Source organism: Rhineura floridana, chromosome 3 (assembly GCF_030035675.1).
Source record: "Rhineura floridana isolate rRhiFlo1 chromosome 3, rRhiFlo1.hap2, whole genome shotgun sequence".
Lineage (NCBI taxonomy): Eukaryota > Metazoa > Chordata > Lepidosauria > Squamata > Rhineuridae > Rhineura > Rhineura floridana.
This window is the reverse complement of record NC_084482.1, coordinates 170,893,455-170,907,498: the sequence shown is the minus strand read 5'-3', so window position 1 is coordinate 170,907,498 and position 14,044 is coordinate 170,893,455. Positions and strand designations below refer to the sequence as shown.

Sequence of the window (14,044 nt, the reverse complement as noted above, 5' to 3'; positions counted from 1 at the left end):
AATCCAATATTTTTTTACCTGTAATTCTGTAGAAGTCATTTATCTGATTTCTTGTCCCTGCAAATCGGATTTATGTTGGGAAGACATCGAGACCATTAAATCTCAGAATTTGGGAATATCTTTGTAATTTAAGACACCAAAGAATGGGTGCTCCGTTGGTCAGACACTTTGATGAGAAACAACATAAGCCAAATGATGTAACATTTTGGGCCATTGAAAGAGTTGTGGGTAATGATAGATTACTCAGCAAGAGAGTTATTCTGGATCATTTCTCTGAAAAGTCTGGGACCTCTAGGGTTAAATAAGGATTTGGATTTTTCTGAGTTTAAATAAAATAAGCAACAAGGGTTCTATATGAAACTTGGTTTACTGTCTGTAACAACTGTACATGCTAGTTAGTCACCGTAAGTGTGACACAGATTCTATGATTCTCCACCCCCAGAGACTAATGGAATCTACTGGATTAGTAAAATTCACAAATGCAGTGATTGTACAGCTGAACTGATTTATATACTTAGTATGGATACTAGCAGCCTTTAAGTTTGGTTTGTATTCAGTGTGGGGCTTGGATAAAGAATTTGCACTGCTTTGACAGAGCCAAGGAAATATAGTTCCACAGTACAGGGCTATATCTTTGTGTTTTTCCGGAGGGATGAGTGAGTTTTATGTTTAAGCTGCTTTGCAATGGCTATGACAAGATTCTGTTTAATTTGAGCCATACAGTATGGTTTTACAAGATGCTAGTCTGATGTTAATGATCAGGGATATATCATAATGAACATTTTTTTAAAAAATGTTTTTTAGTGATTTATACAGAATGTGGTCTCTAAAAGTACTCCTCTGATGTTTAAGACCATGGTGTTGTCTCCACGACATTAATTTGAGTTTGTTTGAATGTTTTTAGCTCCTGAGGAAGGAAAGTATTTCCGAAACATGTAGAGCACTACAATAAATTTTACTCGGCACCAGAGCTTGCCTCTCTTTTTTGTCTCCAGTTTGGTACTTGTTCCCTTTTGTTCCTGCTAGATATGTATTAGTCAGACCTACCACCCAATTAATCATTGTACCCAGTCTATTATAAATCCTATCCAATCAAACATTAGCTACCCTGAAATATTGATTGTAATAAATAATAATAACTCTGAAACCAGGAACTAGGAATTGCTGTGGATGCCATGAGAAAATGCACTAGTGATATGGTACACTTTGAAGACAGTTGATATTCTCAGTCTAACTTAGATGACACTAAAAATGAGACCACAAACATCACAGTTAGACTGTAATTTTCATGGTAGCTGCTTGTCAGTAGATGTTGTACCTTTCCACCTTCCCTTGCCTTTCCCATCTACTGGTTTTATCTATTCAGTAAATGTGAGGGGAAGCTGACTGAGTTGGCAAAAAGGCATTTCACAAGTGTTTTGATTTCTTGTTGTTCTGTGCAACTGCACATTTGTGGACAACCTAACAATACAAATAGTGCAGAAATTCTTTTGTATGAGGGAAGCCAGCAAATAGTCTGTCACCCACCCTGCATTGGGATATGGGATGTAGATAATTCCCATTAAGCCTGAAGGTACCCTTTTTGGCACAGACAGTCATGGTATCATAGAACAGTGGCGTTGGAAGGGGCCTATTAGGTCATTGAGTCCAATCCTTTGCTCAATGCAGGAATCCAACTTAAAGCATACCTGAGAGGTGCCTGTCCAACTGCCTCTTGAAAGCCTCTAGTATTGAGAGCCCACCACCACCCTAGCTAATTGGTTTCATTGTCATACCGCTCTAATAGTTACAAGGTTTTTCCTGATGTTCAGTCAAAATCTGGCTTTCTGTAACTTGAGCCCATTATTCCGTGACCTGCACTCTAGAAATATCAAGAAGAGATCCTGGCCCTCCTCTGTGTGATAACCTTTCCTCTGTGTGACACAGATTCTATGATTCTCCACCCCCAGAGACTAATGGAATCCACTGGATTCCTGAATGACCTGGGGGAGTTCCCAGTAGATAGAGCAGGTGACCCTGTTGAAGCCCTTGTCATGCTGTGGAACAGCAAGGCGCGTCAGGCTCTTGACAAGGTTGCCCCCAAGCGCTCTCTCTGGCATTGTGGAGCCCAGTCTGCACCTTGGTACACCAGTGAGCCAAGGGCAATGAAACAGGCTAGATGATGGCTAGAGTGCAAGTGGTGAAAGACGTGCTGTGAGGCTGATTGGGCACGAGTAAAACATCATAACCATGCCTACTATGTGATGGTAAGGGCGGCGAAGAAGGCCCACTTCTCTGCCTCCATTGCATCCTCAAGTAGCTGTCCAGTGGAGCTTTTCCGTATTGTCAGGGGTCTGCTGACATCAACTCCAGGAAATGGAGTTTTAGACCCTTCAGAGGCCCACTGTGAATTGTTTGGAAGGCACTTTGAGGGTAAAGTTGCTCACCTCCGTAGCAGTTTTGATGCCCCATCCACATCTACTGTAGTCCCCAATGAGGTGTCCAGTGCAACGTCTGCTGCAACTTCTTGGGAACTGTTTCAGTTGATGCGGCCTGATGACATAGACAAGATGCTTGCGATGATGTGGCCAGCAACGTGTCTTCTTGATCCTTGCCCTTCTTGGGTTATTAAAGCTTGCCAAGGGGGTTTGACCGAGTGGATCCAGGGTGTGGTCAATGCATCATTGTGGGAGGGAGTGGTTCCAGCCACCCTGAAAAAGGCGGTGATTTGACCGCTCCTGAAAAAGCCCACCCTGGACCTGTTGGTCTGTGACAATTACCGACCGGTCGCAAGTACCCCTTTCTTAGGGAAGGTGATTAAGAGGGTTGTGGCGCAGCAATTGCAAGTATTCTTGGATGAAACAGATTATCGTGGCCCATTCCAGTCTGGGTTTAAGCCTGGTTATGGGACTGAACTGGCCTTGGTTGCCCTGATGGATGAGCTTTATCAGGAGAAGGACAGGGGGAGTGCAACCCTGTTACTCTTACTTGATCTCTCAGCGGCTTTTGAAACCATTGACCATGGTATCCTTCTGGGCTGACTTGGTTAGATGGGTATTTAAGGCACTGTTTTACAGTGGTTCTGATCCTATCTCCAAGGTCGTTTTCAGAGAATAGCATTGGGTGATTATCTTTCAGCCCCCTGGGATTTGTGCTATGGGGTGCCGCAGGATTCCATGTTCTCCCCCATGCTGTTTAATATCTATGTGAAGCCCTTGGGAGCGATCATCAGGAGATTTGGGGTGAGGTGTCAGCAATATGCTGATGATACCCAGCTCTATTTCTCTGTAACATCTGAATCGGAAAAGGCAGTGCAAGCCCTGGACCGCTGCCTGGACTCAGTAGTGGGCTGGATGAGGGCCAGTAAATTGAGTGAATCCTAGCAAGACTGAGGTACTGTCGGTTGGTAGTTCCCATGTTCAGATAATTGGTCAGTTGCCTGCTTTGGATGGGGACATACTCCTTCTGTGAGAGCAGGCCCATAGTCTGGGGTGCTCCTGGATCCATCTTTGTCACTAGAGGCCCAGGTGATCTCAGTGGCTAGGAGTGCCTTTTACCAGCTTTGGCTGGTAAGTCAGCTGCAGCCATTTCTGGAGTGGGATAGCCTGACCACTGTTGTCCACATACTGGTAACCTCCAGGCTGCTGAAAGAATTGCACTGGTTGCCCATTTGCTACCGGGCCAAGTTCAAGGCTCTAGTGGTATACAAAGCCCTATACAGCTTGGGACCAGGATACCTGAAAGACCGTCTTATCCCTTACATACCCAGTCGATCACTGCGTTCTGCAGGTAAGGGCCTCCTGCAGATACCATCATATCAGGAGATCTGTTCTGCACAACATAGGAAACAGAACTTTAGTGTGGCGGCATCTACCCTGTGGAATTCCCTACCCTTAAATATTAGACAGGCGCCATTTCTGTTATCTTTTCAGCACCTATTGAAGACTTTTCTTTTTCAACAAGCCTTTTAAGTTGAGACCTATCCTAATCTGCATCTGTGTTGGAATTGCTTTTTAATATGTTTTTAACCTTTTTAAAAAAAGATGTCTTGAAAGCTTTTTTAAAAAAATGTTTTTAAATAATTTTTGTTTTTATGTATTTCAAAGTCTGTTTTTATAATGTTTTAAAGTGTTTTTAGTGCTTTTGTTTGCCGCCCTGGGCTCCTGCTGGGAGGAAGGGTGGGATATAAATCAAATAATAAATAAATAAATAAATAAATTCTATAATTTTATGAATAGAACATTGTGTCAGCTCTTTGTGAATTATTTGTGCGGAGTCCAGGAGCTAAATACATGCAACAATGATATATTTGCATAAATTTACTTAATCTGCCCTCTCCCCAAAGAATGAACAACAACCATTACCTCTAATGCCAGAGGCTCTCCATTTCTCAGCCACCTGTAGGATGGCTTGGGTTTGCCACTTGCCCTGCACTCCCAGTATAAGTTGTCCTCCACTGCAGCTTCAAAATCTTTTATCAGTTGAACCCAGTGAGGCTTTGCTTTAAAGGAAAACAAAAGGATAACAAAAGCCTTAATGAACAGAAACCTCATTTTTCAAGCTGGTAATAACAGAAACAAGTTAGTGAAGCAGCTGACCAACAGTAAATGCAGGGAACATTATGGACTCAAACATGTTCCTCAAATGATACATTACCATCACATTGTATGCATTTGGGCCTGTTACCCCTAACTAATGGTATGGAAGTAGGTGCTAATTTTGATGTCATTCATCACTGATACATAAGCACTCAGGAGGAAAGTTTCTATATAAAGAAGAGAGTGCAGCCACAAAATTTCCTCACCCAGCAAAATAATTCGTTGTCCCTTCAATTTATTTAGCCTATGATACTTTTAAGTCATTCTGGAAGTGTATGAACTGCTGACTCCAATAATTGGTTCTATTCCCACAATGATGTTATGTAAAATTAAGATGAACATGCTGATTCTTTTGTTCCACTACAATCATTCCACTACATTGTCGTGGCTACTCTGCCAAGCTTAATGCCCACATAATGTAATCACAATACAATGCACACCCAGTAAGAGCACATCAATAACTTTGGAAACAAATGCTAACAAAAGCAATATGGCAATCATGATGTTGTGTGCTGATGACACCCCATGTTACCCATGCACAGAAGATGCCAGTCAATGCACACTGATGGTCAAAGGAGCTCATGATATCACCCAATCCAGTACACACACTTACAACCTATAACGAGGCCATCAGAAAAGAAACCACTGTGCCTCTCCCTGTACATTGTGGCAAGCAGAAGGCTCACATGGAAAACTAGAAGTTTCTTAGGAGTGGGATTTAAATCTTACTGGGGAACAACAAATCTTCCTGTAAGAAGAATAAAAGCTACAGTGGCAAACCCACAGTAGGCAACACTAATTTTTCCAGTAGCTCATTTGGAAGGAGAAGGCAGCATGAACCATGAGTTTGAGTCCCAGCTTGAATAAATGCCCATGTGGAGTCAATGCCCACATTTTGGGAAGTCCTGACAATAACAACAATTTTAAAATGGAAAAAAAAAGATGCAGCAATACTAGAACTAATGTCGCATGCTCCAGAAAGCAGTATCTTATGGCCATAGAAATACTGGCTAAATATTTGGCCCTTGTAGTTTCCTGGATCCCACCTGTTGAGCCCAGCATATAGGCCCAGCATCATAGTGTCCATTTTTAGAGTTGTAGCTCAGCAGAAAGGCAAGTGTATCATATGTACAGTCCTAGGTTCAATTCCTAGCAACTGTATTCCAGGGAAAAGTGTCAGAAAGAGATCTATCTGTTCACAGAGATACATGGATCAATATAATGTGATAATCATCCAGAATTCATGTGGCTGAGTGTTAGGATGTGCTGTTTATTTTTCCAGGACTCCATGTTATTTATCCTTCCCATCTTCCATTTTATGCAATTCAACATTTATTCGACATGGGTTTTATCAGCACACCAATGGTAATTTGCTGAGAGCCAGGAGAATAGTAAGATGCTCAAAAGTACCTAACTGTAGCTAAATTAGGATTTTTGAGTATTCCTACTGAATACTCAAAAGGCCTCTTGAGGCATGCGAATGAATGAAGATATGAATTTATATTCAGACTGAGAAGGTGGGGTGAACAGGATTTATAGTTTCAAAATGCCTAATCACTGAATTGTTCCTATCAACCAATTCCCACCTGTAAGTTCGTAGTTCTCAACGCATGGGAGTAGACTAATGTAGCCCCACCACTCATCATAATATGCATGTTATGTATTCATTTATATTGAGATTTTTATCCTACCATTCTAATGCATACTCTTATATACACTGGTGACTTACAATGGTCATCATTACAATTCCATAATAATAAAAAATCAAACAGTGTATATAGAGATAGATCTGTGTTCCCTGTTTGAAATTTATACCTCTGGTGGTGCTATAGCACTAACTGGCTACATGTTTACTCCAGTCCTCCTTTGTTATTCAAGATGAGGGTCAATTATCTGGGGCTCTCCAATTACTCCAGTGGAAGTGTTGAAAGCCATGCCAGTTCTTTTGCAGGTATAAAATCATGCTGTCATTGGAAGAGGTATACTAAATGAACATAGAATTCTGACTTAAGTCCTCTGTGAGCTGTGAGTCCTGAATGTTGAATCTTTCCTCTACTAAAAGAGCATTACCGCACTACCATAATTTCCCCTGCCAATGTAGCATTGTGCTCTGTGCACACAGGAAATGTAGTAGCCCTGAGCAGTGGGCATAACTCTAGCAATGTCTTACAGATCTGCTAAAATCCTTCCAGTAACTAATTTCTGGAACCCTGAAGAATAGTGCTAATGCTGAACCTTCACTACCATAGTGTAGGGTATCCTTGACTTAATAGCTACATTTTTAATTGTGCAAATTTATTATCCCTTTCCTCTCTATCAATCTCTGCTCTACTAGAATAAAACAGGAGGAAAATGCAACAGATCAGTAAAAGTTAGGTATTCTTTTCTTGTAGTGTTGAGTATCACTGGGGAAATCTGTAATAGCTAAAAATTAACTGTCTCTCCTCCATCACATTTCAAATACATCATTAAATAAACAGTTAAATAATTCTGCAATGATGAAGCTTAAGTTTGTGAAGCATAGTACATTAATAAATGTATATGTTTGTAATTAATATTTTTAGGAAAGAACACCTTTTGCATGGATAGTCTTGTCAAAAACTCTAAATGTTTATGAACCACTGCATGTGAACTGTTTTACAACATTTTATAATCAAAAGCATTATGACTTCTTCGTATACATTACATACAGTTATCTTTTTATGCATGCAGCCATAAAGGGCTAAAAGAGTGAGAAGAAAAATACTTTTTTAATAAGATGACATTTTCAACATATGGGTCTAAGAATTAGTTTTTGTGCTACAACACAGTTTGCACAGCTGAAGTTATACAGCAGGCCTCTAGGACTGACAAATATCTATTTTACATGTACTTGAAATTTTGTGTCTTTACTTTCCCAAAGCTACACAAAGACATTTAAAGTTCCTTACACTCGTGTCTATCATTCTCAGGAACATATAACAAGGAACATATAACATAAGAATACATATGCTTCATGTAAGAATACATATGCTTCATGTCACCAAGGTCATGGGATTTGAGATGAATCTTGAGAGAAGATAGAGTGGAGCCCAGTGGACTACTGTGACAGTTTTGCAGGAGGATCAAGATGGAGGCAGAAGTAGCAGAAAGTCAAATCTGTAACCGGGTAAGTAATCTGATCAGAGATACAGCATCTATGGAGAACTGGAACTGAGGTCAGCAGGAGCTGATCAGGAGACAAACCGTTCACAAACCAGAGATAGAATGAGAAAGGGCCAATGAAGTGGGGAGCATAGACTTAAAGTACGGAACAGGAGCCAACTGAATTCTTATTTACACAAGGAACACAATTTATTAACCTCATGTTTTAGTGCTTTCCTAAATCAACCCCCCCAAAGACCAATGACACATTATGCACATTATGATAGTAACAAGGAAATATATATTAGTTCACCACCCACTAGTATCACAAGAATATAGTTGCAGTGCTCTGATTGCAGAAAGTCCTTCCCCAGTCCATTTCACTTAGCACTTTCCTGGGTGGATTTTAGATGTTAGCTGAAAACACTGCTATTTTTGTAGAGTTCTAATGGAGTTTGTGCATGTTTGGAACAGAATTTGGACTTTTTAATGTTTGTTATTGGTTTAAGATCTATTTTAAGCTGTTGAGTCCTATTAGTCTTTGCTACTGTTGCTCTTATTGTTGCTTGTAATGAGTTGGATCCAAACATACTCTTCCCCTGATGGAAGGAGCTTTCTTGACTAATGGAACTTCCTCCAATGGATAAACATTTCCTCTGTTGAGGATGACTCCTTTCACTGGAAGAAGACTCTGTCCATCAGAGAAAGGAACACATTTATGTTAAAATTTCTTGATTATAAAATGGGCACCAAGGAGCTGCATATCTTCTATACTTGAATACTTGAACATGAAAAGTATAGTTATGTTTACAGTAAACATGTATTGAAAACCTAAATCCAGATTTGACAACATCCTTTCATTGGACTGTTTATCATGCATGAGTGAGATTTCAGGATGTTACTTTGTTTCAGTGGAAGCTGTGTCTGGTGTCATTACAATAAAGTAGTTAGTGTTCATATTACATTGCAGAGACCTATATTGTTATTAAAAGCTTTTCAAGTCTAGATTTGAGCAATTTAGTTTCTGTTAAGTTGGGCTGATTCCTAGTTCACAGGAATTTATTTCTGGAAAAGAACAAAAAAATGGTTGGGCTTAAGCAAGCTTGCATGCCGCCCCTTTGATAGGGAGATGGTCCCTCTAGCTAATATTTGGGGAATACCTCTATGTACCTGTTTACCATGAGGTAACTTCCTAAAGGGTGGGGTTACCTGGCTTCTCTTCCTCTTTCCTTTGTAAAAGGGATTAGTAGATTCCTGCATATCCACCATTATTGAGCTTAACCTCTAGCAGAGGCAGCATGGCAGATGCTCTTCCAGGAGCATCGTCACCAAAGCCTAAATGGACAGCCTCCTACTTTTTCCATCTAAGCTAGAGCCTATGTTTCCTGAACATATGAAAGGTCATGAGTAAATATTCTTTATAATTTTACCTAAGAAGATTGCCTCTGTTGTTATTTGTGTCTGAGGTAAAGGTGGGCTGGTTGATTCTCAAAATCCACTGTTACTAAATGCTTCTGTTAAGAAATAGGACTACATACAGTTCCTATTTCATTTTTAAACCAAAAAAAACCCAGCACCAGTGTGTTACTGATTTCTGAAAGACAGATGATATTTGAAGGTCTCACATATGACATGTTCTGCTTCCCATAATAACATCTTATAAGAAGTTCAGAAAAGTTGAAGTTGCCATTTTATTTGAAGATAAACATGTAAGTGCTTTAGCTTATTCCAAAGATTTCTAAGCTGTGCTATCTCTCACATTGTGACAAGTTCATATTTTGAGTCACAAGGTGATATCTTCCCCAATTATGGAAAAATATTAATCCAAAGAAAGAAAATATTCTAGTATGCAGAAAGGAATGAGAAAAGTAATTATAAATATACATTTTCTAACTATAAATAGGTTAGTATTCTACAGGCATCAGCCAGGCAAATGTCAAAGCAGGAAAAGATTAAATAAAACTGGTTAATGCTATGACATGGATTACAGTGGAGAACCAATAAAATAAACTCTGTATTACTTTAACATGAGAAGGTTATTTTTTCCTGGCACCGAATTTTAATCCCCCCCAAACATCTTAGCTGGACCATTTAAATGGTTGGGCCACTATATGGTAAGCTTATGATTCACCATATGAAAAGTTTTACATAATAGTTGAACTATAGATATGTGTGCATGCACTTGTGCATGTATGGTTTGTTGTTGTTGCTGGTGGTAAATAATCTTAGTTTCATTGTCACCTCATTGTATACTTACTGTATGATTTGTTATTTTAACCAGCATAAGAAGATCCTGCTGAATCAGGCCAATGGCCTATCTAGTCCAGGATTCTGTTCTTACAGTTGCTAACCAGATGACTATGGGAAGCCCAATAGCAGGACCTGAGTGCAATAGCATTCTCTCCACCTGTGATTCCCAGCCACTGGTATTCAGAGGCATGCTGCCTTGACAGTGGAGGCAGAACACAGACATTATGGCCAGCAGTTATCCTGTTAATTTTTATTCATTTAATGGCAGTCAGAGTTGGGATGCTTTTCAGTTTCTTATCTCAGACTTAATTGTCCTGTAGAACAATCTTCACAACTATTTGGAAGCAGCAAAATGGAGCAGACCAGCACATTGACCACTCCATTTGAAGCCCTGGCAGTTTGCAAAGATTATAGTTTGGGGGCAATTTTTCCTTTATTTTTTTTCCTGTGCCAGCTCTACCACTGTTCTGCTCCTTTCATATCCTATTCAGGACTCCATGATTGTTACCAGTGGCATGGTGATAACCATGCTGGTTACCAGTGGCAGGAACCCCTTTGGCCGTAGCATTCAATCCATCATGCTCTCTGTGGTTGCAGGAGGGGCCTTCATGATAGAAAAACACCTTCACTCCAAATCTTTGGTGGAGGTCAGGAGTCAGGCTCATCTGCTACATCCCAGCCCCTTCTAGCAGCAAAGATTAGGGAGGTAGGAAGGGACTGGGCTCTTAATTATTTTTAAATTTATAGAATGTAAGATAATCTATAGTGCTTTATATTCCCTAATGGATAAAAATGTGTGAGTCACAAAGTGATATCATCCCAAATATTTTTGAGATTACATTTCATGTGTGCCTTTGTGTATTGTAAAGTCTTTCCAAAAGGAGGTGAACCATTCCTTAACTTGCTACTTATACAACAAAAATTGCATTGCTAGGGAGTGATTTTTTTATGTTTTACAAAAATTCTCAGCTACTACTTAGCTTGCAAAACAGTTTTATATTAAGAAATTATGTTGGCCTTCAGTGTATTCATACTTTAAATTGCACAAAAGATTATCTTGGTATTCTGCATCTATTTCTTGTATTACATTACATCTTATCTCATACTAACCTCTCTCAAAGCAATGATTATGTTTTTAAAAAAAGAGTAAAAGAGGGCAATGGTGCCCTTAAAATTCACAAAGGGATTATAGAAAAACCAGATAATTCAATACAAAAACAAAGAATGACTTTCAGTCATAGCATGGCATGGACAGTTTGTGGGGCAACTGGGAAACAGTGACCTTTGCATCAAAAGAATAAAAAATGCCAGCTTCAGATATCTAAGGATTCAGTTGCTGCAGCTGATTAGTTTGCTGTATTTCTTCAGACAGAATTTTCAATAATTTGTTACAGAAGGATTCACAAACTCTACTGCTAAAGTCTCAACCCTTTGTTACACTGTAATCTTATGCTGTAGGCTGCAATCCTGTGCATGCTTACCTGTAAGTCCTATTCAATGCAGCGTGGCTTACTTCTGAGTAGACATGTATAGGATTGCACTGTTAGTCATGATTCCGATGAACGTATCAAAAACTTTGCTGGGATACAATTACATTGTTTAGGTGCACCCAAGGGCTCAGGTATGTGCAGTGGCATTTTTAACCCCTCCCCCTTCAAATAGCAGAGTGCTGTGCCATATTACAAACTGCTTGTGAAAGTTCCCTCACTTTCCAAGTCAGCTTGCTGTCTCACAATGGAGGGTTGTTGCTGAAGAAACACAGTGTACTTCTTCAATTAGTCAAGCATTTCTTTGGATCTTGACCAATGAATTACTGTATATCTTGCTAAAGAAAAATACATGACAACCTTCTTCTTGATATACCAGAAGTATGGTATCGTAATTAGAAGAATTAAAACAACAAAACATCAGTACTTATAGGTCCATCAAAAACTTCTGGTCTGATCTGATGCTACTTCTTTGTTCTTAGAGCACATCTGCAGAGCCAGAGGAAACAGTTAGCAGTTTCCTTAAGAATTGCATTTTATTAATTAAAAAAATTATAACCAACCTTTCATCTACAAACAGTCCCAATTCAGGGGACCACAGTTTAAAAGAAAATCCTTACAAAATCAATAAAACCAATTCAAAATAAAACCTGAGCAATGAGAAACAAAAGAAAAAGCAACCACCCTAAAAGCACAAACAACTACCAAACAACTTATCTAGCAAGGTCACTAATCCTCTGAACCTCAGCCGACAATGTGGGGATGAGAGCAGGAAAGGCAAAATATGAAGTGACCACCAGCTTAATTGACTCTGTATGTGGTGGGATGTATTAGACAGTCACGAGAGTGGCTGTATACTATAGTCAGTATGGATTTTTCATATTCCGCAATGTTAAATTGAAAATACCCCCCATGCCATTCTGATGCTTCCCATAAGCTCATTTCAAAACAAAACTTTACAAAACTTATAGTCCTGAACTCAGAAACACTTGCTTAACAACCCTCTAAATTTTCACAGCGATACACAAAACAGACAGAGAGAATAGAGAGTTCAAAGTCTAAAAAGAGAGGAAAAAACCCCAGACCCCTTTTGGACTTTTTTCTGTCAGAGTTCTCATAATCTGTTGAAATTCATTAAAAATCAGCCATGTTCACAGAGTACCTGTAATTATAATACTGATCTTGCCCCATACTCTGGCCTTCATCTTCTGCAGTTTAAAAGTTAAAAAGAATGCCTGGCTGATTTTTAATTAAATTTAATTACTAGAGCTGCCCAATTTCCCTGCTTTTTAAAGTTTGATAGAAATATCTGTGGGCTATAGGTACATTCTAAAACTGCAAGGTTTTTTGCCTATTATATATGGCAGAAATATATATATATATATATATTGCTTATTATATATGGGAGAAGACGGTCCCTCAACTATCCTGGGCCCAGACCATAAACAAATGGTGTGAGTGAGTGTTTTGTGTACATGGGGGACTTATCTATACCTTTTATACTTTTTATGTCTATAATGTTGAGCTAAGGTTGGCTACATTTGTTCTCTACTTTGTCTGTAGGTGGCACTTATTATTTATAGGATCCAGGAATGCCAAAGGAGCACAACAGCATTTAGCTGATAAAAGTTTACAGTACCCACTGAAGAAGACCTGTATAGGTTGAAACACGTTTGGGATATGTTCAGCACAAACACATTTTATTGTTATGGAAAAATGTAAATGTACAGCCTTCAAGTCGATTCTGACTTATGGTGACCCTATGAATAGGGTTTTCATGGTAAGCAGTATTCAGAGGTGTTTTACCATTGCCTTCCTCTGAGGCTGAGAGGCAGTGACTAGCCCAAGGTCACCCAATGAGCTTCATGGCTGTGTGGGGATTCAAACCCTGGTCTCCTAGGTCACAGTCCAACTCTCTAATTACTATGCCACACTGGCTCTTTATTGTTATACATGATTGTTTTATATGTGGTTTTATGAATGGTAGTCATTTTATGTATATTAAACATATATTTATTAGAAAGACCTAGCACAAGGAATTGATTGTATTGATACATATGGAAGTTTTTAATCATTACATTAAAATTACATGTAATGTTTGAATAGATAGATCATCTAGCCCAAGTGAATTCTTCCAACCTACACCATAAACAAACAGCGCCTTGAATTCAGTCTGGAGGCAATTGGCTGCCCATGAAGACAATACAAACTCAGTGTTATAAGGGCTTTCTGATTAATACCAGAAATTTATTTGGCTGCTGCATTCTCAACCAATGAAAGGTTGTCACATAGAGGAGGGCCGGGATCTCTTCTCGATCATCCCAGAGTGCAGGACATGGAATAATGGGTTAAAGTTGCAGGAAGCCAGATTTTGACAGGACATTAGGAAAAACTTTCTAACTGTTAGAGCCATACGACAATGGAATCAATTACCTAGAGAGATAGTGGGCTCTCTGACACTGGAGGCATTCAAGAGGCAGCTGGACAGCTATCTGTCAGGAATGCTTTGATTTGGATTCCTGCATTGAGCAGGGGGTTGGACTTGATGGCCTTATAGGCCCCTTCCAACTCTACTATTCTATGATTCGATTCTATTCTATGATTCAA

The 14,044-nt window shown here is 39.4% G+C and overlaps 1 protein-coding gene across 2 annotated transcripts in view; it reads right to left on the bottom strand.

Moving 5' to 3' along the window:
- The window catches only part of CNTN3 (contactin 3), a 411,452-nt gene that overhangs the window by 88,225 nt on the left and 309,183 nt on the right, over positions 1–14,044 (bottom strand). For both annotated transcript variants that reach the window (XM_061618591.1, XM_061618592.1), the window contains exon 7: positions 4,344–4,480. In XM_061618591.1, the coding sequence (XP_061474575.1) occupies positions 4,344–4,480 (137 nt within the window). The remainder of the gene's footprint in view (positions 1–4,343; positions 4,481–14,044) is intronic.